The 24,960-nt window shown below is 40.2% G+C and overlaps 1 protein-coding gene across 1 annotated transcript in view; it reads right to left on the bottom strand.

The window, feature by feature from the left end:
* The window catches only part of LOC133965264 (intermembrane lipid transfer protein VPS13B-like), a 304,206-nt gene that overhangs the window by 179,151 nt on the left and 100,095 nt on the right, over positions 1-24,960 (bottom strand). Inside the window, 2 exon segments of the mRNA XM_062399726.1 lie at positions 4,729-4,861; positions 7,532-7,635. Of these exon segments, the coding sequence (XP_062255710.1) occupies positions 4,729-4,861; positions 7,532-7,635 (237 nt within the window).

The raw sequence follows: 24,960 nt of genomic DNA on the forward strand, positions 1-24,960 counted from the left end.
CATATAATCCCCTGAAAAGATATATATTCCAGAGACGAACCAAATTTGTACCTATTACAGCTGAGGAGATTAAGACCTGGTCATTTATGAACTACATCCACATCAGCGTTACCCTTCAGCCACAGTTGCAATCAGAAATATTCAACCCCCTCACCTCAATAGACATTATAGTGATGTAGATGACAGATAATGACAATAAATGACAAAAAAAACTCATCAAACAACAAAAGATATTTATTGATTCGTATTTTAGTTATTTTGACAACAGAAGTTGACTTAACTTTGAAGTTCAAATGAAAAATGTAACTCTTTCAACACATGTGCATGTGCAGTATTATTCAACCCCCCAGCTTCAGTACTTTGTGGCGCATCCTCTAGCTTTTATAACTTCTAAAAAATATTTTCGGTAAGTGCAGACAAGCTTCTTACACCTCTCGATTGGCATCTTTGCCCATTTTTCAAGTGCAAAAGCCTCTAGATCAGTGATGTTTGATGGCTTCCATGCTGCAACTGCCTTCTCTAAATCCCACCAAAGATTTTCAATCAAATTTGAATCTGGTGACTGTGAATGCAACTCCAGGACGTTCCAGGATCTTTTTCTCAACCAAGCTTTGGTGGACTTGGAGATTTTGCTTTGGATCATTGTCTTGCTGGAAAGTCCAATGATCACCAAGGTTCAATTTGTCGACAGAAGGAATCACATTCCTCTTTAAAATAGCCTGGTATTTCTGTGAATCCATGATGCCATGTACACAATAAAGATTGCTAGTTCCTGCCGCAGAAAAACAGCCCAACATCATCTTTGACCAACCTCCATGCTGGACTATGGGGATGGTATTCTTCTGGTCATAAGCCTGTCCTTTTATACGCCAGACATACCGCTGGTCCATACGTTCAAACAGTTCCAGTTTGGTTTCATCAGTCCATAGAACTGTCACCCAAAACTCTGTAGGCTTATCCAAATTCCTCCTGGCATATTCTAATCGACTTTTGATGTTGCTTGTGGTCAAGAGCTGAGTGCGTCTTGGAGCCGGCCATTAAGTCCTTTATTATTCAGTGCACGTCTTATAGTTGCCACTGCAGCACTTGTACCAGCCTTCATCGTTGTTCTGACTAAGTTGCTGAGGGTCCTTGATGAAATGCTGGGCTTTCTTCTACGGCCAGGCATGTTTGAAGCTGCTATATCAGTTGTAAACTTCCTTATAATGTTCCCAATTGTGTCTCTTGGAATATAATTTTTTGGGGAATTCTTCTTCTACCCAAGGCCTTTCAGGTGTGATGAAATAATCTCCTCTCTCAGCTTTTGTGTAAGCTCATTTGTCTTTCCCATGATTGCAACTCACCTTGAATACCTTCATGGGTGGGGTTTATATATGCATCACAGCTGAAGCAAATGAAGGATCAGTATAGAGTTCCCAAAGGCGTAATAATGTTTCAACTCAACTTTAGGACAAAAAAAACTGTCAGACAGCTTTAAAAACAACAATATTATATAGGGGTTGAATAATTGTGACATGGCTATCTTAACAAAATATACTGCTACACACAAATACTACATCATGCATTTTCCGTGTTGATTTTCTTTATAACTCAACTCATAAAGAAGGCATCCGAAGCAGAATCTTGATCAAAGAACAAGATTCTGTCTACTTTAATTGATAAATCCTTAAAATCTTTGGGGGTTGAATATTTCTGATTGCAACTGTAATCATTTTAGCTCAGATGTCATCCATCACATGACTCACAATGGCTAAAAGGCCTTAGAGATGAAATGCCTTTAGTTGACAATACAAAGCAGAAGTCAGTTTAATGCTCACTTAATATTCAACAAAGTATAAACACCAGTGAAGAAGATGATGCACCGACAAGAGTTGGATTGAAAGCTGATCGCTGCCAGTGTTTTTGCTTTTTCATAATAGCTTGACATGAGGGAGCTCTCATTATCTCCCTCTGGTTTAAAAATCCAGTCCCTTATCCACAGTGTGCTGCACACATGGTAAAGCAATTAATAAGTCATCTGCAGATAATGCCTATTTCCAATCATAACAGGTTCAATGTCAGCAACTCTTCGCATGAAATGACTAGGGAGAGGTGTTTTACAAGGGTAACTCCACCCTAACAACATAATCTACATGTTATTCCCATGAACTTGAGCCATTTCAGAGCCCTTAATTACCATACCTTTTACTTTTGTTCCACTATGTACAGTTAAGGTGTAAAAACATCCATGAATTGTTAAAATAACCTGATCTGCCTCTGTAAAAATTACTTTCCAGAAAACTATTATCAAAAGGTGGACTATATGTCTGGTTAAATTAGTTTATACCAGTACCCCAACATGGTCAGCCATAATATGAATAATTAACATCCCCCAATTAATCACAGGAACAATGGATCATTAGGAGAAATGAGGTGAAACAGAATTTCACTTTATAAATGTCTAACTTTGGATCAAATATCACCACAATGCAATTACCCAATATTTGAGGAGTTCCTATTTTTCATTCATGGCCAATAAAGTAAAATTGTCTTTACATATAGAGAAATCAAATAGTTAATTGCAAGAAGGATAAATGATTATGTAACATGGATAGCATGAAACTTGAGATGTGGGATGATGGAAACGAAGTACCTGCTATGCTGTAATCTCCTTTGGTGTTGAGCTGTAGTTTATCAAGATCTTCTGACTGCAGGAAGGCTTATAGTTTCACAATGATTAAAACCACAGGGGTTAAATGGCTCGGCCCTTTTCCTATTCTGATTGGTCACGGAAACAATTTGTAACGTTTCATTACATCTACTCCTTTAACACTGCAGTAATGCCCAGAGAAGATGCTATTCATTTATTTGTAAGGTCTGTTACCAATGTACGGTGGTTAGACTAGAGACGCTGTGGCTTAGGAATGTCTTTGTTTTACTTCAAAGAGAAATATTCTAAGGAGTCTCACTTAGTACACGTTTCCAACTAACGAATGCATCCAAACAATGATATGCCATACACAAATATGGGCACCACTAATCGCTTTTGCACAGTTTCTGTGCTAACCACCAACAGTATGTATGCAATTGTATTGATTGATTTATTCAAGTGGTTGATTCCAAATCAAGTGTACCTTTGTTTCAAGTCATGTGAAAGAAAGGATGAAAATATACAGATGGCATAACTATGAAAAAAAGAGTACCATGAAAACATGAAAAAAAACAGACATCAAACAGTAATACAGCTTCACAGACAAAAATACAAAAATGAAGACAGGAACATGGAGGAGCAGTCACAAAGATAGAGAGATGATAGAAAGATAGTCCTACACATTGATAGTCAGTGTACTCTAGTCAGTTTAGTGTTGCTGACAGCCTGATGTAGCTTTGTGTGCAGTGTTGGAGCGAGGGTGACTAAGGTGTAAACTAACAAACTCGAATGAAATAATATACTTCTGAGATGTGATTAGGCAAAGACACTGTGTTATGGAAAAGCCTTAAGAGCATGTTGGATGAAACGAGGAACAGTGGGAAACCCAGAAGGAAAAGGCAGTGAGGCCTTTAAGCTGTGAGCTTTTAAAGTAAGCAAGGAAAGAACTCCAATGGCCTTTTTTAGACTCTGAAATGTCATAGGAGCATTTTTCCTATCAAAACACTTGACACAGAGGAACGTCATACACATACAATGTTATTTACAGCTACAGGATGACTTCATTCAAAACAGGGAATTATTACTCCTGTTGGGAACACATTTCCCAGGAACTTTGAAAGGAGGAAAAAAGACGACCACAGGCTTTATTTCCCCTAACTCGTCACTGCAAAGCTTTGGCAGAGAACGTTTCAACCATTTAAGTGTTTAGAGGACCTGGAGCCTAAACACTGCTAGGCTCAAACAACAGAGACTGGAACAGCCTTTTAACATATTTATTTATTCATATTCTAAACTGTGTGACTAATTCAGTCAAACGAAGCAAGCCAAGACATTCTATTGGATGACATTAATTAAATCTCTATAGAGCTAAATGAGTGTGAGGAGGTGGGCAATTAAATTTATAAATAACCATATGAGTATTTAATGAAAATCATTTGTACAGTGAGTAAGGGCCTGCGTTGTGTCATGGACAGCTCCTAAACAGTGACTGCTCCAGCTATCCTCCCAGGTAGGAGTCTAAGAATGCATGTATTAGTGTGTGTGTTTGTGTGTGTGTCAGTGTGTGTGTGTGTGTGCGCGTGTGTGTGCGTATGTGTGTGTGTGCGCGTGTGTGTGTGTGTGTGTGTGTGTGTGTGTGTGTGTGTGCGTGCGTGTGCGTTGTATTGTCTGGTCCTGACACTAAAGCAAGCAGTCACATCCATCACATGTTGAATGTCCATCTGTGGCAAGTAATATGTTTGTATAAACTGGCCTGCCTCTATGTGCATGTGTGTTAAGATACAACAAATAATATAATCAATAATATAGTACATTCTATGGGTATGTGTATGTGTGTTTTGTGGACAGACTGATGTTCATTGTGATCATGGGGGGTTTAGTTAGTGGAAAACGGGCAGTGAAGAAGAATCCACTTAGCACACCCAAGTCACTTACTGATTCTGGGTGTAAGAGCACACAAAGCGTAAATAGTAATACAACCAGAAGAGGAAAACCAGAGGAGGACATGCCTGGATAAGTGGTGTTTAGTCTGTCATGTGTTATGTAACAACATATATTCAATATCATAGTATGGCACAGCTTGGGATTAGTAAACCTACCTGTGACTGTCTTCGTTTTGACAGGGCTGCTGGCATAGTCTGAGGCCTGATTGGAGGGTTGTTTGGCAAATGGTGTGCTCCCTACTGACACCTCGTCCTCTCTCCTCTTGGCCAAAGTAACTGGACCTGGATTCTGGAATGACATCACAGTGTGATAGAGCACCTACAAGGTCATTCTGGCAATGAACTATGACTTATATGGATGCATCAAATGTGCATTTAATCAGTCATTAAAAGAAAGTTAATGTTTTCAGCTTTACAATGAAATACTTTAACACTATCCGGTAATGTGCTAACAATGTTGTTATGGGGTCATGAGGCGGTGGTCTAGTGGGAGAAACTTGGACTATGGGCAGAGAAGGTCTCTGGTTCGTCTCGGGTTCGACTCCATGGAGAGACAACAAAAGACGAACCTGGATTGATCTGTCCAAAAATCCAAGAGTCTTCCTACCCTGTCTAGTGCCCCTGAGCAAGGCACCTTACTCCCCCAACATCTGCTCCCCGAGCGCCGTACATGGTCGCTCACTGCTCTGTGTGTCCTGCACACAGATGGGTTAAATGCAGAGGTTAAATTAACCTACCAATGCATGAGTGTGTAGTGCATGTCTGTGCATGTGTTTGGTATAAATAAACATATCTTAATCTTAATCTTAATGACCCAGAGAAAGCTTCAGGCCTCTTTAAGGCCTGAAGCATTTCAGGGGAAATGGATGAGAGTATAATGTAGTGCTATATAAGAAGGAAGACAGAGAGAGAGAGAGAAAAGGAAAAATAAAAATGCAGTGGAACACAACTGAGGCACCCAAGACCAACAAGGACTAGTGACAGCTCCCTGTTTTTTGAGCAGTCTTCCATTCTGCTGCCAGGCCAAAAGCACACACACTCCGACACAGACTCACACTCACATACACACACACACAGGTGGCTGAATGACAGAAGATTGGAGGATTGGTCTGAAATAAGGAAACACCATTAGCATCAGCCAGCAGCACCACTAGGCTATGGTGCAGCTGCAGAAGGCTGGAGGCCAACCACATATTGCACACACACACAAGCACTGATGCAGTTCTTTTTTTTTTCAATGACTGGGTCAGGACCCAAATGCTGGTTTTGGTAAGATTAAAAATGAGCCCCTAATTACATTAGTATTTGAAGCTACCGACTCAGGTATATTGCCAATTCCTTCCTTAGTTCTTACAACTTAACATTGGCGGAATAAAATACTGTAGGCCAGTAGTTTGGTTACCAAAAGTCAGGTTTGATTTTAAAATCATTTTCAGTCTGTTAAACATCTGAGAATGTAAAAAAAAAATGAAAGTTAGAAACACACTGTCAAATAGACCGATAAGAAACACATACTATATGAGGCTATTACAACAAATAAATGTTAACAGAAAAGGCCAATTTAACATCCCCAAAATATTATAACACATTTCATATGATCATGTTGATTATTCTTCTACAGAAATATGTCAAATAGTATAAAAACCTTTATATTATTCACTTGATCATTCAATTGAACACTTCATGATACATAGGTTCTTGGCTCACTTTTAACTCCTCAATATTAAGAGCAGGCTTAACCAGTGAACATCCCCCATACCTGGATGATGACATCATATGAGATAACTCCTTCGATCCCACGTCTCTCTCCGTCATTTTCTTTACATTAACAATACTGTTACATGCTCTCTGTTGTCTCTTCTATGTCCCATTCTCCTCCTAGCCATCCCCATTCCCTGGTGTTTCATCTTCACCCCTTTCCATATCGGTTCTCTGCTCTCATACACTCAGGTCCCTACACTCTTGATTGTTTGTGACATTGTACATCCACCCCTTGTGGGCCCTCCCCACATGTCATCCCTCTGTCCCTGTCTTTGTCCAGTTTTCTGCTCTAAATTCCTCCTTTCTCATTATTTCCTGCCATTCTGAACGTAACCAGTTAGTGTCCTCTCCACTGTCCTTCACAGGCTGTTGAATGGCCTTGAGCTGAAAACCTTGTCTATGCAGCCAGACCTTGAGCAGGCCTTGACAGGCAGCTGAGATATATGGCCTTACTGAGACAAACCCATGAACACAGGCACAAACGCCCACATGTTTGCCGCAGCATGTCCACACACACAGCAGTCCTAGCTGTGTATCCTTCACACTGGCTGTAGTCCAAATCATAACATCTGTTAAACCCCATACAGCAATAACCTCCAAAGTGAGGAGTTGGTGCAATTAACTGTCTCGCGCGCGCAGGCACGCAGGCACGCACGCGCAGGCACGCACGCACGCACGCACGCACGCACGCACGCAGGCACCCCCCCCCCCCAGCCCTTTCAAACAGCAGGAGTCATGAAACAGAGCAACAACATGAAATATAATAAAAGCGATACAATATGATACTTTCACGTACTATATATAAATATATATATATATATATATATATATATATATATATATATAATATTTATTGTGGGCACAGAGCTTTCAATGTCCATAACCATCACCATGACCCCTGTCAAATAAATAAAGAGAGACTGGATGGAAGACAGGGAGCAAAGCACATGGAAAAGGGCAGCTATTAAAGAGAAGGCAAGGCAGAAGGAGGGTGGAAGGACAGGAGGCAGAATTACAGACATTTTTACATTTGCATCAGGTTCTTGATCAAGAGCAACTTGGAATTAATGAAAAAGTTGAATATTACTTGAGAGTAATAAGTACTTTTTGAATACTAATTGATAAACATGTTTAAATATTCACAAAATAAGGAGAGGACGCCATATCTTATCCAAAAACACAAGAGAGGATCACATACCTGGTGCCTACTGCTCCCTCTGTGAGGTTGGTATAGCAGCCATGTGCAGAACACTGGATCCATGTTGACGGCTATGCCCTGGACACTGACCAGCAGTATTGCACCTGGACAAACACACATACACACAGACTTAATTGTGCAGCTAAAGACAACTAATTCAATAGGTACCAGATCGTAAGATGCAAAGAACAAATAACTTAAGTGGAAACAATGTCAACTGACAAAGAAAAACAATTTCAGATGCTTCTGCTGTAATTATTTCTGCAAAGTAGGCCTGACATCTATATGGATCACTCATATAAATGTAAGGAAATAAGCAATGTGCAAAACTAACTAAGCAAATCTGGTCTGATTGAGACTCAGTATCATCTGCTCCCTGCAAAGTGTACACTGTGTCCTAATGGCCTGCTTGTGGGTATCAAGCCTGCTTGTTGGAGAGCAGCAAGGAGCACTCTTTGTTTCAATTGCTCTGTTCAAAGTGGTATCGCAATGAGCCAAGAATAACATTTTCTTTTGATAAATTTCTGTGAAACTCTAGACTTTCTTTGGGTTTTGGTTTACTCTTAAATAATAATCTTTACCAACAATAAGAGGACCCTGAGGTAATGCATTAGGATCCTATCAATAATGATTCCCATGCCGGCAGGATTAGAGTAGGGTCTTTGGCGTGCCGTGGAATGTCCCAGCATGACGATAGGAGGATGTTTCAGCTCTAGAAGGACTTTCAACAGTTTAATTGAGCTTTGGACAAGAACCCTTTCTTCAGTTTCAGGCCCCGAGGCAAAGCTGAGTGAGCGTGTGTGTGTGTGTCAGTAAATGGGAATGCGTAAAAGTCTATGTCCCTTTCACCTCTGACAAAGCCTGAATGCTCGTTGCTTTACCTAGCATTTAAGTGTCTCTAAAGCATATAGAAAGCACATTTATTAATTCTCTCCTGAACCCACTCATATTTGGCAGGAATTATTCTCTGTGAACAATGCAAATAAACTGCTCCGACTTGCTCCACTTTTACCATGTTGTCTGATTTCTGGCCTATGAGCTTGTGTGTGATAAGCATAAGTGATAATAAATGCACAAGTAATGTCAAACATATATGTATGTAAAGTGTGAAGTCTGAAGTGAATATGCATCTACAGTATGATGTTAGATAGTGTAAGCATTTATCTGTACTCTTGTCTGTGTATCAGATCATTATTCACCAACTAGACTTTAATCCTCAACCATGGTTTATTAATGGTACAGAAAGCTTTCTGGACAACTTTCTCTAGGGAAACTTTCTCATTGGATCAAGTCTAAGTGACTCACAGTTCTTCCTCTACTGCTTCATTTATCTTTCTACTTTGTTTACTTTCCGTCACTTATATTCTTCTGTCTCTCCACTATTTCCATATCCCTCTACCCCTACAAACTGTATTGTCTCCCTAACAACAGTTGTGTACCACTTGTACTGTATATCCACCTCTCTCCCTCTCCTCCTAACGAGGAATCATAACCTCAGCCGTGGCTTGAACTCTTATACCACAGTGTGGTGGCTTAATAGGCTTTGGCTTTGGCTGTGACTGTGGCTGTAGTGCTGGGGCCCAACTTCAGGCGGTTTCATCATAGCCCAGAACAGCATGAGCACTATAGGACCCAAATGTCTGGGAATGGGCTGAGTGGTGAAGATGTAGTGAAGATCTATTCCATAAATTGACCCTTATGCACAGACCACGACAAACCACATTCTGCAGAAATGAGTCATAGAGCAATAAATCATATAACGTAGTAGATGGATTGTTTATCTAACAGTTATTACAGAGATAAACGAGCAAAAAAAATTTAAATACTTAATTGCAGAAATATGAGTAGCTTATTTGTGGTTTTTGCACAGCAATAATACATAGCCAATACAAATTTAAGGCACACTACTGACAAACTATAGTTGGTACACTGTCTTATACATACTGGAATATACTAATACCAGCTTTCATTCTCGAATTTATGTGGAGACAAAAAAGACCCCACCTTCATCTTATACCTTATGATAAGTTAGAGGGCCAAATCGATGAAAGACAATGTAATGAAGTCAGTATGAATATTTTAAATACAAAAGGCAAAATTAATTACAAAAAAATTGTAAGACAGACTTATAATGTGGTTCTTAAATAAATAGATAAACTCAAGTAACTGGCAGTGTGTCAGTGGTGTTTTCAGTGTCATGCCAGTACTTGTCATCTTATTGTGGCTGCATGTCATGTCTGTCGGGCCTCTACTAATGACAGCCATGACCATGTTGATACATCACAACACCACTCGAAAAGCTCTCGTCTTTGGGATTAACAGAGCAAACAACCTTTCTTCCCTCTCTCTGACCGTATGACAGGGACAGAGAAACAAAATATGTGTTGGCCTAGCTTTTGAGGCTTTGAAGACCAAGGTTTTACCATCCACACTGTGTGTTCTTGTTTCATCATTGTGTTGACATAACTGCGGAGAGTGACACCTCCTTTGAAGCACGCAGCACCGTGAAACGGCCTGGCATGCTTCGAGGGCGACCTCAGCAGCAGGTTAACTGATGTTTTTCTCTGCTCTAACAGGGCGGCATATGGGTAATTACACAAAGTGATGACAATGATAACAAAGGTGTTTTTCTTACTTCCTTAATGATTCTTCAAGAAAACATCAGAAAACTGGTCACTGGCCTAGACTCTATAAATACGCACAACTGCAGAATGTGTGTGCCGGCATCTACGAACACACTTACCTTGACTTGCCCAGAGTGGACCTATTAATGTCAAAGGTGTTTTTATTCTGCCGTGTAGGCCAACAGAGTTAAAAGACGGCATGGGTTGCCGGGGTTGTTTTACGGCTGTCTGACATTTGTCCTCAGGCTACTACACTGAATGAAGGCATCTAACCTTTAAGCCCTGTCTACGTTCTTCTGTAAATATGCATGGGTCAACAGCCCTAAAACTCGACATAACATCAATTTAATGCGGTTACATGGTTTATACATTGACATATTTGAATGGAAAACCTGCTTTGTTTCCACACTGCAAGTATGAAATCCAATAAACTGGGAGTGGTTATAGGTCAGTGCAAGTTCAAAATCAAGTCCCACAGTAGAGACCAAAGCCCTGATTGGGGTTACAGAGGGCACAACCTCTCAACAACATGGCCTTGACCCCACCATCAGAATAACAACAGGCAAAGAGAGGTGGGGGGTACTCAACATCCATCCCCCCAGATAGACAGAGGGGGGAGGATTCATGCCCTAACCAGCTAATCGCCCCCGCAGAATCACTTCATTGTTGGACGTGAGGCAGTTCTGGGATCCTGAGTCCAGCTTCTCCAACAGAAAATAAATAAATATAGCCCAGCCCGCGTCAGCCAGATGACTTCTGACAGGTTTGGTTAATTTCGAAGCCAAGTAGCAAAACAAAACATTACGCCAGCGTGCGGGGCCTACGCTGCCTTTAATTGCTTTTCCGATGAGCTCATGACTCAAAGGTGTCCTGGAGCAAGCTATGCAGCCCGACAGGTGTTCTACTGGTGTGTATGTGTTTCAGTGTGAGTGTCTATAACTAACAGAGTGGAGCTGATGACACCACTAAAAAGGGACTCAGCTGCGTGTGGGTGGGTGCAAGTAACAGTGTGTGCAGTATTCTCTATTTTATGTGTGTGTGATTGTCTTAATACACATAAGGAAGTGTTTGTATTTGTTTGTATTTGTATATGACAATGCGTTGACATGGACTCATATTCCAATTTGTTGCTCTCAAACACAGAACACTCTCTGACACACATTCACTGTACTACAGTTCCCCTGCCTTGTAGCAACCTGGAGGCTAAGCCGCAACACAGGAGACCAGGGGCTCAGGAAGGACACAGGAAGGTTTGACTGGAAACAGAGCCAGGCCTACAGAAAGCCTGCTCTCACTCGGGGCCAACGCTACTCCCCGTACTGGAAGCCAGTTTATATGTGTCTGTGCATATCTGTGGTTTTAAGAGAATGTAAGCGTACAGCAACCTGGCCCAACTGCAGTAGCCTAGAGCTGACAGTATAGATCAACGTCATGAAGGTTTAATATGGTTGATTCAGCCAGGTAGAGAGAGAAAGTGCAAAAAGCAAAGGAACACCTAAACATTTTGTGAAAGACATAATCAAAGACAACTATACAGAAAAACAGAGAAATAAAAAGACAGTCGACAGAGATACAGTACACACAGAACATATAAAACAGTTGATGATGAGGAATATTTGTTATGTGGTTTTCTAATCTACATGATAAGTGAGCAGACCTCAGAATTTGGCCATGGATCTGTATGATTTATGGGATGACTACAGTGAGTCTCCATATATGCAAAGCCATGTGAACCGGATATATCAAAGACACCCAATTCTTGAATAGCAGTTTTACCATGTATGTGTCCACATGAAATTAATGTTTTAAAGGTCACTGATGCATAAAACCACCACATAATTCATGTGCACATACTGAGCATTTCATCTGGAATACAACACTAATACTAAGGCTAACTTTTTTCTTACAAAAAAGTTTTCTTGACAAAGATTCCACAAAATGTCTGAAACATTTCTTTGAGATTCTGATCCATTTTGAGATGTTTGTGAATGGGTGAATGTAAAACTGTACAGTAAAGTGCTTTGAGTGGTCATCAAGACTAGAAGAGCGCTATATAAATGGAAGTAGCCATTAGAAGATGGTAAATTGTGGCCATAAAAAAACACTTGGTCAGCCACAATACTCAAAATGTGGTGTACCATGATTCGTATTAATGGGCCCAAAGATTACCACCAGCAGCAGCATGGACTGTTGAACCAAGGCAGGTTGGGTCCGTCAATTCATACTGTTGAAGCCAAACGCATATATTTCGGCAGAAATTCTGATTTATCTGACCAGGCAACATTTTACGATCTGTTAAATGTTGGTGAACCACTGCAACCTCAGATTTCTGTCCAAGGGTAAACAGTGGAACCTGATGAGTTCCTTCATTTTATGCAGTTTGGCCGTTTTTCTCTGACTTCTCTCTTCAACAAGGTGTTTCGAACCAAAGAACTGCTGTAAACAGGATGTTCCATCTGGACTAAAAACTCAAGAGACTGTTGTGTTTGGAAATCAGCCCTTTCAGATGGACTCAAACCAGCCCATCTATCAATGATGTCACAGTAAGACACTGAAATCAAATTTTTCTGCGTTTTTTTTTTTGTTTGATGTGAACATTAATGGAAGTTCCTGACCTGTATCTGCAGGATTTTATGTATTACATGGATGCGGATTGGATAACTTACTACAAAGGCAGTTGTATAGATGTTCCTGATGAAGTTATTGGTGAGTGTAAATGTATATACTGTGCACAAAACAATATACAGTAAGCCGTTAAATGATAAAGTCCAACACATTTTTAACTATATTGGCTTCAGTCTCCATACATTTGGAAAGAATCCTACAAAAGCATCTTAAACTGCATAAAACAGACCACAGGTTAAATATTTGACCATGGGAAAATGGACTTATACACCTCCTGACAATATTCTGTAAACCAGTAGTATGGCCAGCCGGAGGGTCTGAAGCAGCAGAACTTCAGCCATGTGGAGCTCTAGAGGTTGATCTAGATCCAGATACTGAACACTTGCTGCCTGTAACCCTACTGAAACCCAAGCAGGCCTGATTTGGTCTACTCCAGCTGTTATCTCTTCCCTATCCTACTTTTCCCCATACCATTTATCTTATATGCCCACACACTCTCTCTCTGTCTCCCTTACTTCAAATCACATTGAAGAAAAATGCTTAAAGTCATGACCAAATGTGAACTGGCCCTTGTCAGCAAGATAGCTAGCCTTCTTAATGACAGACAAAACAGACCTGGTCCTGAATGCATTAATGTATCATTAACCATATCCATCATGGATATATAGTGTGCACTGTGTGAACTTTAAATGAGCCCCAATGTAATGTAAGGGGAACAAGAGAGACACTTCTGAGCTCATTAAAATAAACAAACTTCCGCTTCTGCTGCTGCTTTCCCACAGGCAGTTTCAGTTTTACATAGTTACCTTGAATACTCCTTATCACTGCTATCATTCAGCTGACTCATGGGCTTTCTCTACAGTTCAAGCGGAGTTCTCCCAGTTTGTCATGAGTAGAGGGGGGAGTCAAGCTATTTTATGTTTGTCATTAGCTGCGGTTCCTTCCAAGTAATGTTATGAGAAATAAACTGTTACATATAGGCTTATTGCAAAAGGCAAAATTATAAGGCATTTGTGACAAAAAATAAGTTATGAAATAAAAACCAGCACTCCTACTTGTGTTAACCAATTCATAAATATCTGTCATGTGGAAAAATATTGTATTTCTTGATTGAACAGGGTTTCATGAGGTACTTGGCTTGTTCAAATCCTGTTCATCTGTGGTAATAAAAATAAATTGGTTGAGAATGTTATTAAGAGCAAGGTGTATAAAATTGTGATTAAGGAACATATCCAACCATAAACTCAACAAACAAACTTCCATCCCCAAAACCTGATACAACTGCATTTGAAAATGCAATCGCACTTAGATGCACACACACAGACATCACCTGCCTTCCTGTATTTCCCAGTAACCCCTTGTGGGTAGAGCAAAAATACTTTATTGGTCTAATGATTCTGTCTATTTTATACAGACCCAGAAATTAATACACCTCTGGCTTATCATGCAAAATCTGGTCAGGTTATTTTTTTTCTTTATGTTGTGTCATGATGGAACTGGCAGACATTTCAAATGTTGTGTATTTTTTGACACTCAAGATACCTGACTTGGCTGTCGACAGCCCGGTAAGCTTGCTGGGGTAAAGAGGTTTGGGTCATGTTGGTGAATCATCTGCAGTGTCAGTCCAGACTATAATGTGGATTAATAACTGGTCCCTTTCAAAGGTCACTAGGCCTTGAACATCCAGCTGTATGCAAGCAAACCTGCTGGTTGAGCTCCAGAAAAGAACCTGGCCAAAAGAATGGTCCTGGACTTGACAGGTCTGCTATGGAAAAACTGACCATGGCGATATTTCACCAGACATAATGTTACACATTACTATGTCTGTTACGTCCCCCAAGCTACAACACACGGCATGTAACAATGTCATACATGAAATATCACTTGTATGCATTCAGTATTTTATTTTTTAACTGTTGCACGTAACTGGCACACACTCATGTAAAAGAATGACTGCGCCATAGCCCCTAGTGTCGTTTTTCATCATGGTATTTGTGTCAACCTACAGTGTTTTTGTAATGTTGATGATGAATCAAGGCTGAAATCAGAAGAAGACATACAAGAGGGAGCTTTTCTTGGAGGAGCTCAGAAAAGCATAGTAGTGTCTCTCTTTCAGGTGCCAACACTTTTCTTTGAAAAGAAACTTACTTTACAGATTACTTGATTTTAAAAGTAAATAAGTTGGATTACAAGCTACTTTATTAGTTACATTCAGCAGCTGCCGACAACACCCCCGCCGCCTCAACATAAAAATGACAACCGGTTTTTGCGACTCTCACTTCATTAGAAACCGCCGGAGGGTTCCTCCAGCGGGCGCCGTAGCTGAGGTGATAAGTGAGAAGGGACCGACACGTGTCCAGAGCCGCCGCCTCTGAACCCAGTCCCCTCCAGCCATCTTTTGTAAGACATTTGAACAAGCCTTGTGCCTCTTTCACAACAACTGCATTTTGCGTCAGCTTTCTGTGGAGCAATGAGGACAAAACTGCTTTGGTCTGCATGCCAGTCTAAGTAAACTATGTGTCTAGTGGTGTGGTTGTAACCCAGATGACATGTCTGCGTATTTCCATCAGGCAATTTGCTTGTTTGGTCCATGAGTGAAGCCAAGCTCATTTTAAATACTCTTTACTTCGGCAACAGTTTAGGTGATAAGCGATCACTGAAAAGGCATTATTGTATTGTAATCCTTGGAGATCAATAAAATAACATGACCATGATTTAAATTAATTGGTTCTTGGATATTCAGTTTATTGCTGCTATGGTAACTACTGAGCTCTTATATTTATTAAAAAAACACATTGTAGATGCTGCCAGAAACAGAGGGGAAAAAAAATTCTGTTCACCAGAGGATTTTTGCCTGGGAAAACCCATACAACACAAGTGATTTGAGAATATAATCAATCAATGAATATAATTTTATTTGGATAGCCTATATTCACAAATCACAATTTGTCTCATAGGGCTTTAACATGGTGATACATCCTCTGCCCTAAACCCTCAACAAGAGTAAGGAAAAACTACTAAAAACCCTTTTAACAGGGTAAAAATACGCAGAAACCTCAGAGAGAGCCACATGTGAGGGATTCCTCTCCCAGGACGGACAGAAGTGCAATAGATGTCAGGTGTAGGAAAACATCATCCAGATAAAGGTTTTAGCAGCAATGATGAGGGTAAACCTTTTAAAGGATAACTGCAATACTGTATGTTAAGCAGTCCTGCTGCAATCATAGTCTAGAATATAAAAAAACCTGCATCTTTGCCAGGGTTCCAGTGTTTCACTCTGATAACGCTCCATACTAAAAAAAGTATTAAAGTAAAGTATTACTCTACACAGGTGGCAAGCTGACAGTCTCTGTCTGAAACTGACTTTGAAAGATGAGATGAACAAGTGTACAGTCCCTGACTAAAGTCTTGGTGCTTGGGTACAAGTTGACCTTAAGTGCACCTCAAATATATTTGTAATAAATTTGTTTTACTTTTTTTACTTCAAGCTCAAGGAAGTCATACAAGATATTAAATATGGATCTCAAAGCACCACTACTTAATTCACTGATGTTATGCAACATAGTTTTTTATTTGAAGTAAATTATTTGTTCAATTTTCACATTACTCTCTGTATGCAACAACACTTTTGAAGCAAATTTATTTTAATATATTAAACATAATTTGGGAGGGTTTTAGCTTTCACATGAGCCATTTCTAAAACCAAGGGATTAATTAAAAGTCAGGTTATAAGCTGTTGTTTCTACAAAATGGATAAGTGACAAGACTTTTGTCAGGGACTGTAATGTATCTATTGGATTATCAAATCTAGGTCATATAATACTATTTGGTGCATAAGTAAGATAAAAAAAAAATGTCTGCATTAACTGCAATAACGCATCATCTCTCTCATTCCCATAAATCAGATTGTGCACTATATATATATATATATATATATCACTATCCACTTCATCCTCTTCTCGCTTGCCATAGTAAATTGAAGATTACTCCTCTTAAAGACATTGTCTTAAGTGGTTGCACATTTGAACCATTTAGCAATTTGGTCTAATGGTTTCAGGATGAGCTATTTTAGCTGTAATGCTGGAACAAAAGAGGGATGAAGGGGTGTACAGTATGATGAAACGTTAGTTCTGATTGGCTGGATTTCCTTATCCAGGAAGGATGTCACTGTGGTGTCAATGTTAGGGATTAGCTAACAGAGATATAATGATTACAAGAGAACAATTAGAAGTTTGCAGATGGGAACAAATATTCAGAGACATATTAGCAGAATTTTTGGGGCTGTTTTACACCCATAAAGATCTTGTTACAGTACGGTCAGGGGTTAGGAATACTGGGGTAGTGTAGGATATCCATTAACTATGTGTGTCCTCACAAAGATGGAAGAAGTACAAACATGCATGAATGTGTGTGTCCCTTGAAGCTTGAGAGGAAATAGCTCCTTTGTATCTATGGCCTGTTATTAGTTCAACAGTTGAATGATGCTTTACTGACAGCAACGTAAAGGCCAAGTGAGTGTCTTATTGTTGGAGGATGTCACTCCTATCGGCACAAGCACTGATGATAAGGGAGAATTGTTTATACCCATCAGAACTGCATTTAATACAGACAGACATCACACATACAGATTGTGCTTGTGCATGCACACACAAATAAAGAATGTTTGGTCCACCTGCAACAGAGGACATCCAAACTACTATCAGCTGCCCTACATTAACAAATCACTACACAAAAGCAGTGATGACTCAGCTACTCCAAACACACTTGAAATTCTTCCCAGACTGACATAGTACTGACAAACAAGACAGATAGGGAGGAGAAGGAGAGGACGATTGTTGGAAGATAGGAATTAAGACAAGGGAGGGAAAGGGACAAGGAAAGGAAATGATGGGAGGAAAGAGGTGAGTCAAGGGAAAAGAGAGAGGGAGAGAAGGTGGAAAAGATATATGGGGATGATGAGGACGAGCATAAGAAGGGGAGGAAGGAAGGACAAGTCTTTGAAGGTAAAAAGCAGCAGCTGCAGGTGCTGCTAGAGAGGCTGCGCTTGTCCTTCAACCTCTAATCTCAGAGTTATCATCAGGACACAGTCTACATCAATAGGGGCAAAGGCCCACTCTTGGTCCAATTATTTCTCTCCCTTGCTGTCTAGGTTCTTAAAAGCACGCACTCTCATGAAATGTCCATATGACGAAATAGACACTATACTGATAGAGACAGAATGCACATACGGCTGTCAGACAGAACAAGAACAGCTCAGCACTGGACTTATTCAGTAGACTGTTGTTCATCTCATAACACCTTGGCACTATTCTTTATTCATGCTACGTTGAGACTCCACAGACAGAGAGAGCCAGCTTGCCAACAATCCATGGTGATCCAAACAAAAAGCTTCACCATGGAAATCTAAAACTTAATGAAAAGGTTCTCTGTCCCGACCAATCACAAATAGAGCAGTCGTACCACCTTGAGGAGTACTGGCCCACACAATTTACATAAATGTTATGTGAGAGCAGGAGATGAGATAAAGGAAAAGATTTCTGCTCATGTGACCCTGAGTAGGCTCCAGCTTAGCGTGCTAGCTACAAAGTCCACTTTCAGCAGGCCTATAACTGTGGTAGATACAAAATTCAATATACTGACAGCGACTTAGTTGGCAAAATCAGTGATGACACTGGCAGCAACAGCAAGAGCATTTATGAGACTTTGGACAGGTGACGTAAGATGGGTGATCTACTATTATTAGCAGCTTTGTGAACCTGGTAGCTGAACTTTTAATTAAGAGCCAATGGGGGCTGCTGGAAGTTAATCTCTGGCTACGAGTGTCGGGAACTCCTCCTTTCATCTGCAGTCCTTGTATATGTTGAGAGGGGAAGAAAGAGGTGCAAAGACCGCCTGTGTTTACTGCCTGTTTATCTAAGTAGGTATGTGGGTGGCTGGAGGGCCACGGCAGGTCAAACCACACACAGCGAGAGGAGTCAGGGACCCCTGGAAGACCACTCAAACTGATGAGATTTTACAACTATGGCTTGGTGTATGACTACCGTTGCTGCACAAGCATACACACACACACACACACACACACACACACACACACACACACACACACACACACACACACACACACACACACACACACACACACACACACACACACACACACACACACACACACACACACACACACACACACACACTTATAGTAACAGACTGACACACACAAAATCCTTATTCAGACAGAGTGATGAGAGTTTATTACTACTGTGTTGAGGCTAAGTGCCCCAGGGGCAGGAAGACAAGCTGAGGGTTCCTGTGGACCTTCGGGTCCTTAAGGCAAACAAAGGGAAACACAGCTTTGAGGTGGCCAAGCATGCATATACTAGGTTGTAACTTTAAATCTGCTGTATTTACATTACACACTGGACTTTAAATACACGTAATTTCCAGCTAATAACACATTAAGAGTGTAGTATAGGTAACTCATATATATCATTACATACATATCAGTGTATATATTACAGGCATGAGAAAATATTCCTTAGCAGATGGTCACACTGCTACCACCTAGCAATCTTATACTGGGGATACTGGGAAAGCCATGAGCAACTTGCAAATCAAAGGCCAGCAGACTGGTTTATTTTTTCACGGCCCAGGGCCCGAGTGAAAAAAACAGCTAAATAAAATAAACCTTTAATTTGAGTGAAATTGGAGGCAACAAGCGCTGCTGTAGAAGGGGCTACGAAGTGTGATTTCTTGCGGTTTGGGTTAATCCTGATTGAGGAGCCACGGAGTTGAAATGTCAGCAATATGAGACTAAAACTAAAATAATTACACCCAGGGTTAATGAACACAACTGCCTGAAGCACGAGGAGCTACACAGGAAGGGGAGGGGGAGTGGGAAACGCGAGAGAGAGAGAGAGAGAGAGAGAGAAGGTTAAATAACAAGAACAAGATTTAGAGAGCTCTAAAGACCAAGTTGAAGAAGTAATTTGCGCTTATTTCTAAAAACAAACAAAAATTACCCATATTTGTCTTCATCTGAGCTGTGAAACAACTAAAGAAGAATAATCAATTGGGAGTGAGCAGCCTGGCAAGCTGATGCAGGGCCATGCATCTGCAAACCCATCATGCCCTGGTTTTTATTCCCCCTCAAGGTTAAAGACTTGTATGGCTAAAGGATGAAATAGATGGCAACACCAAATCTTCCTTTCAACTACTGCCATGCCCTGCATGTTTATACCATCTCTTCCCAACCTGCTTTAATCTTCACTGTTATGTCTATGCACACTATCTCAGCTATGTAGGGAGCTGCCCATTACAATAAGCCTGGTCAATGGTGCTTGGAGGCACCTGCACCTTCCACATGTTTCTGTGCCTGTGTGTACACACCATGTGTGCAGGAGTGAGTGTGATAAGAAATAAGTGTATTTTTCCAGTTAGGTATGCAAGTGCATTTCAAATCTCTGTGCATCTGAAAATGTATAACCTTAAATAGATGTAGCTCAATGCATGAGGATGTTGAGACTGTATATTTGAGTGTGTGTATGTAAACTCTGGTCTTATGACATACTGGTAATGTATGCCCAGTTGCCAACGAAACCCCATGTCCGATTATAAAAATTAATAAAACAATTAGTTAGAGATAGAGCTCAAGTATAAATTGGTTTCAATTTGAGTACATATAGGTTTGTATATCTAGTGAAGTTTGTGTGTGTGTGTGTACACTCCTCAGTCTCTCCATCTGTGCTCTTAAAGCTGACTGCCTGGTGCACAGCTGCTGAATGGGGGATGCGTACACGCAGAGAGCCCTACAGAAACAACAACAATCCACATCAAAGGAGTTATACTGGTGGAACATGATAATCAACCTTTATCCTATGAGTCTGCGAGTCCTCTGTCCGCCCAAGCATCAGTCATTGGCATGGGGAGGTCAGGGAGAAGAAAGGAAAACATTTTAAATACAAGCTGACCACAAACTGATCCCTTACTCATGTCTTCCTTTGTTTTTCTTTCTTTTTTGACCGTTTCCCATGTTTCAGATTTATTCAGTACACATGGTAAATGTTCACAAAAACTCAGACACTGATTGAGACATTCATCACAAGCAGTCTATTCCATTCATTCACTTATCTGTCCATCAGAACCTCCAAGTCCCATCAAAATGTCTCACTTTCAGATCCGTTACTCACGCTTTGCCCTAAAAGCCCCGTCATTCGAGCTACTATTGATTACATGTCAAAACAGTCAACTTGTGTGAGAGAGTGGTAACCATTCCAGAGTTTGTTCTTCATCTTACAGAGAGGTATAATTCATGATATTCACACCAGGAAAGAGTTTCAGTCAGAGTAGATTCATTTCGGAAACTGACTCTCTATTTGGTGCATTATGCTCCAGTGTTTCAAATTGAAAGTATAATATTACATTAGACAATCTCTGAAATCCTGTTTAGCATGTATTGGCAAATAAACTACCCAAGTCTCTCCGGGACCAGGGGAAACCATGATTTGAGTATGAGGATTGTCTCAATTTCACTGTAAGTAAATGGGCTGATATGATCTCTGAGGTGACATGCTTTTGGGAATCCAGGCCCTGGGCTTGGTACAGCCAGTCATCTTTTCAGCTCCAGAGGAGATAAATAATAAAGACTAGACAACAGGCTAAAATGAACAAATCTCTCATTTCAGGCCCAAGGAATGATCAACAAGGGTCCTCTGTGCATTACCTAACTTTAAAGGATTGTATTCAGCTCGTGTTTTGCTTGCTGCGAGGTCAGGACCCTGAAACAATGTTGAAACAGAGGGGAGATAGTGTTGCAAAATAGAGAGCTCTGCCGCAGCAAAGCATCCAAGTCATGGACCTGACCCGCATGATGTCATGTACCTGACTTCAACTTCATGACCAGAACAGTGAGGAACATACACTGACAAATAATTTGTGCATGCATTACGAAATATATATAGTGACACTTCTTTGTGCACAGATTTTCACACTGCATAATATCTACATGTGCAATGTGCAGAGATATACAGTATTCAAACAGTACAAGTACATACTTATATTATATTGTACAAAAATGTTCCACACAGCCGCAGGGGACAAAACCACATCCAGGAATAAACAAATTTCCACCTCTTCCTGAATTGTTGTTTATGATAGGTATTATTGTAGACTCTATTCTGTACTTCAGACATGCTTCGACTTAACAAAACAGTAGTTTCACTATACGCCACATGATTTTTCTGCTGCTCTGTAGACTGTGACCAACTTCATGAATCTTGCGCATGAACAAAACTAACATATACTTTCAGATACACATTTAGTACACAAAAACACAGATTTTACGTATCGCCTCATACACACGCCAGATTGTAGTGTAATATAAAATGTGCAGTCAGTGCAGTGGATAATGGGCCCTGACGTCAGACAGACCAATAAACCCGGCTTAGGTGTGGGTTTATTTTTTTTGGACCTATCAGACAAGTCATGAAATAAGAATCTCACTGACAGACTCACAGCTAAACAATAAATAGCTACTCACACTTTCAAAAATATTAAGTAGAATTGCCGTTCAAATAAACCATGGCATCTCCTTAGGCACGCAAATAAACCATGGCATCTCCTTAGGCACGCATGTTATCGTGTCTTCTGACACATTTCCCATAACCGCCTCCCATCCATAGACCACTTGATCCGTACAGTGTATGTGAGGGAAGCTGTATCATCGATACACCCCTCTGCAGCAGGTTAGGTCTGCTGCTGGGCCAGAGAGCATCTGGACAGGGCACGAGAGGTGCTCATTCATTGTGAATAAAAACAAATATAAACTAAGACACATTTAAATGTTTTACTCACTCGCTGAGTCATGACCAATGGACATTATGAACATAGGAGTCTGCATTACAGAACTGATTACTCCATGTGCCTGTGTGCAAAATGAATCTAAACATCAGCTTCATTACAGTATATTACAGCTGTATACACCCATTTATAATGCAATGTCTGGATCTGACACGCTCTTGGGTGGGCATACTGTATACTGCTACATATATACAGATATGTAACATAATATGGATATGTGTCCTAATCCACATTATGCACAGAAACTAAATTACAAAATAATGGGTCACTTTAAAATTATGAAAGAAATGTCTTTGGTTATACTATTAGTGGTAATCTTCAGGAGCTTTTCCATCCTTCCGCAACATTTTTTGAGAATTGTTGTCATAAAAATTGGGATATGTATAAAATTGTACAAAATAACATCACCTTTTCAGATTTAGGATTCATTGATACTCAGGCTGTCTTATGGTCTTCACCCCTCTCATTGCAATCTACCATTAAGTTAGGGGAGTATGAACATAAATAAAACAAATGGCTGGTTCTATATGACCTAATTAAAATATATTACCATAGGGGCTAAATGGTACATAATACACAACATACTGTGTGCAGCAATCCAAATTAAAGTAAAAAGCAACAGAGATACAAAGAAATGATATCAGTTCTCCATATTGTCCCTTACCTATTGCATGTTGCAATAGATCCCAGAGACACACGTCCAACAATGTGGGAAGACCTCTGTATCAAGTCACTGATGCTTCATGTTGAGAGGAGACAATGATGCTGTCTGGGTAGTCCCAGGTCATACTAGAGGAGTTACATGAATCACCTGCCCTAGGGGGCTTGAGGTCCCCCTGGAAAGACTTGGAGGAAGATATTTGCCCTGATGTGACCATGATATTTATTTTAACAAAAAAAACATGCCCTTATTACATTTTGATGAAGGAGAAACGCAGCGAAAACATTTCCAATTAACGTAGCTGGAGAGACACATTTATTTGCTCTTATAAGATATACCAATTAATTTAAATCACACAAAAATGAGCCATGGTTGGAAAGTAACTCATTTATCAGAGTCAGAGTTAACAAAACAGGATATCAAAATTAAAGTTCATAATGTTACACCTGAACTTTAGAGAGGACAGCTGACATCACACAAAGCCTCCCCCACTGTCGCACAGTTTCTCATTTTCCCTTCACATCTATTTTTCTGTATAGATTATGATATATCATTAGATTTTAGGAAATTTCTTTTATAAAGCTTATGCAGCGTTAACTTACTGAAGCTAAATGTTGACAGTTTATAGTCTACAGAGTCCATTCTGAGAGTGCAGTCTATAGTTATGCACTTGCAGGATTACATTTGGTGGTAGGACGGTGCATGGAAACAAACAGGCAGGATTTATTACTTTTTAATGTGAGTAACATTATACATATCTTTAATCATTTCAAATGTATTATTTAAAACTCAAGGGTTGATTTATTTAAAACATCTTTATTATTTATTTGTTCTATGATTTAATTTCACAATACTCTGATATAACTTCTGTAAATTTCAGTAACGGCTAATGGGGAAGTGCTCCAACCTTCTATCTATCTCCATCATTCTTACTTTCTTTCCATCTGTCAGAAACACAGACACATCTGTGCCCCCGTCGCAACCACCAGAGTTGCGGTTTATTTGACTAGAAAATTACCCTCCTCATGTTTAACATATCTCCAATATTGTCATCACCAAATATTTATTTGTAGAGCAGAGGACCTCTGAGCGGCCACATTCCTTCTTCTTTGCAGCATTTATACATATATAAATGCACACACACACACACACACACACACACACACACACACACACACACACACACACACACACACACACACACACACACACACACACACACACACACACACACACACACACACACACACACACACACACACACACACACACACGAAAAAAGAGTGAGGGCTATATGTGTTTTGAGAATTAAGCATCTTTCATGTTTGTTCTTCCCCTGTGTGAAAGTCCACTCCATTTGGAAATTGACTTATTGAATATTTGCAGGATCATGGCTATTTCCTAAAAAAAAAAGCTAAATGCTCCTGAGGCTCTCTCATCAAATATGACTGACAGGTTATGACAGTATGTCTTTGTTATTTCTCTTCAGAGGAAAACAACAATTGGAATGTTTCATATGATTAAGTGGCTCAATTACAGGGAAAAATGGAGAGGGGGGGGGGTGTTAAGAGCACGCCACAAGGGGGCAGTGATGTAGCAAGGACCTGAAAAGGCTTACAGAGTCTTACTCATTAAAAACTTCTGGTGTAGTGGGAATCGAACAG

The sequence above is a fragment of the Platichthys flesus genome, chromosome 11 (genome assembly GCF_949316205.1).
Source record: "Platichthys flesus chromosome 11, fPlaFle2.1, whole genome shotgun sequence".
Lineage (NCBI taxonomy): Eukaryota > Metazoa > Chordata > Actinopteri > Pleuronectiformes > Pleuronectidae > Platichthys > Platichthys flesus.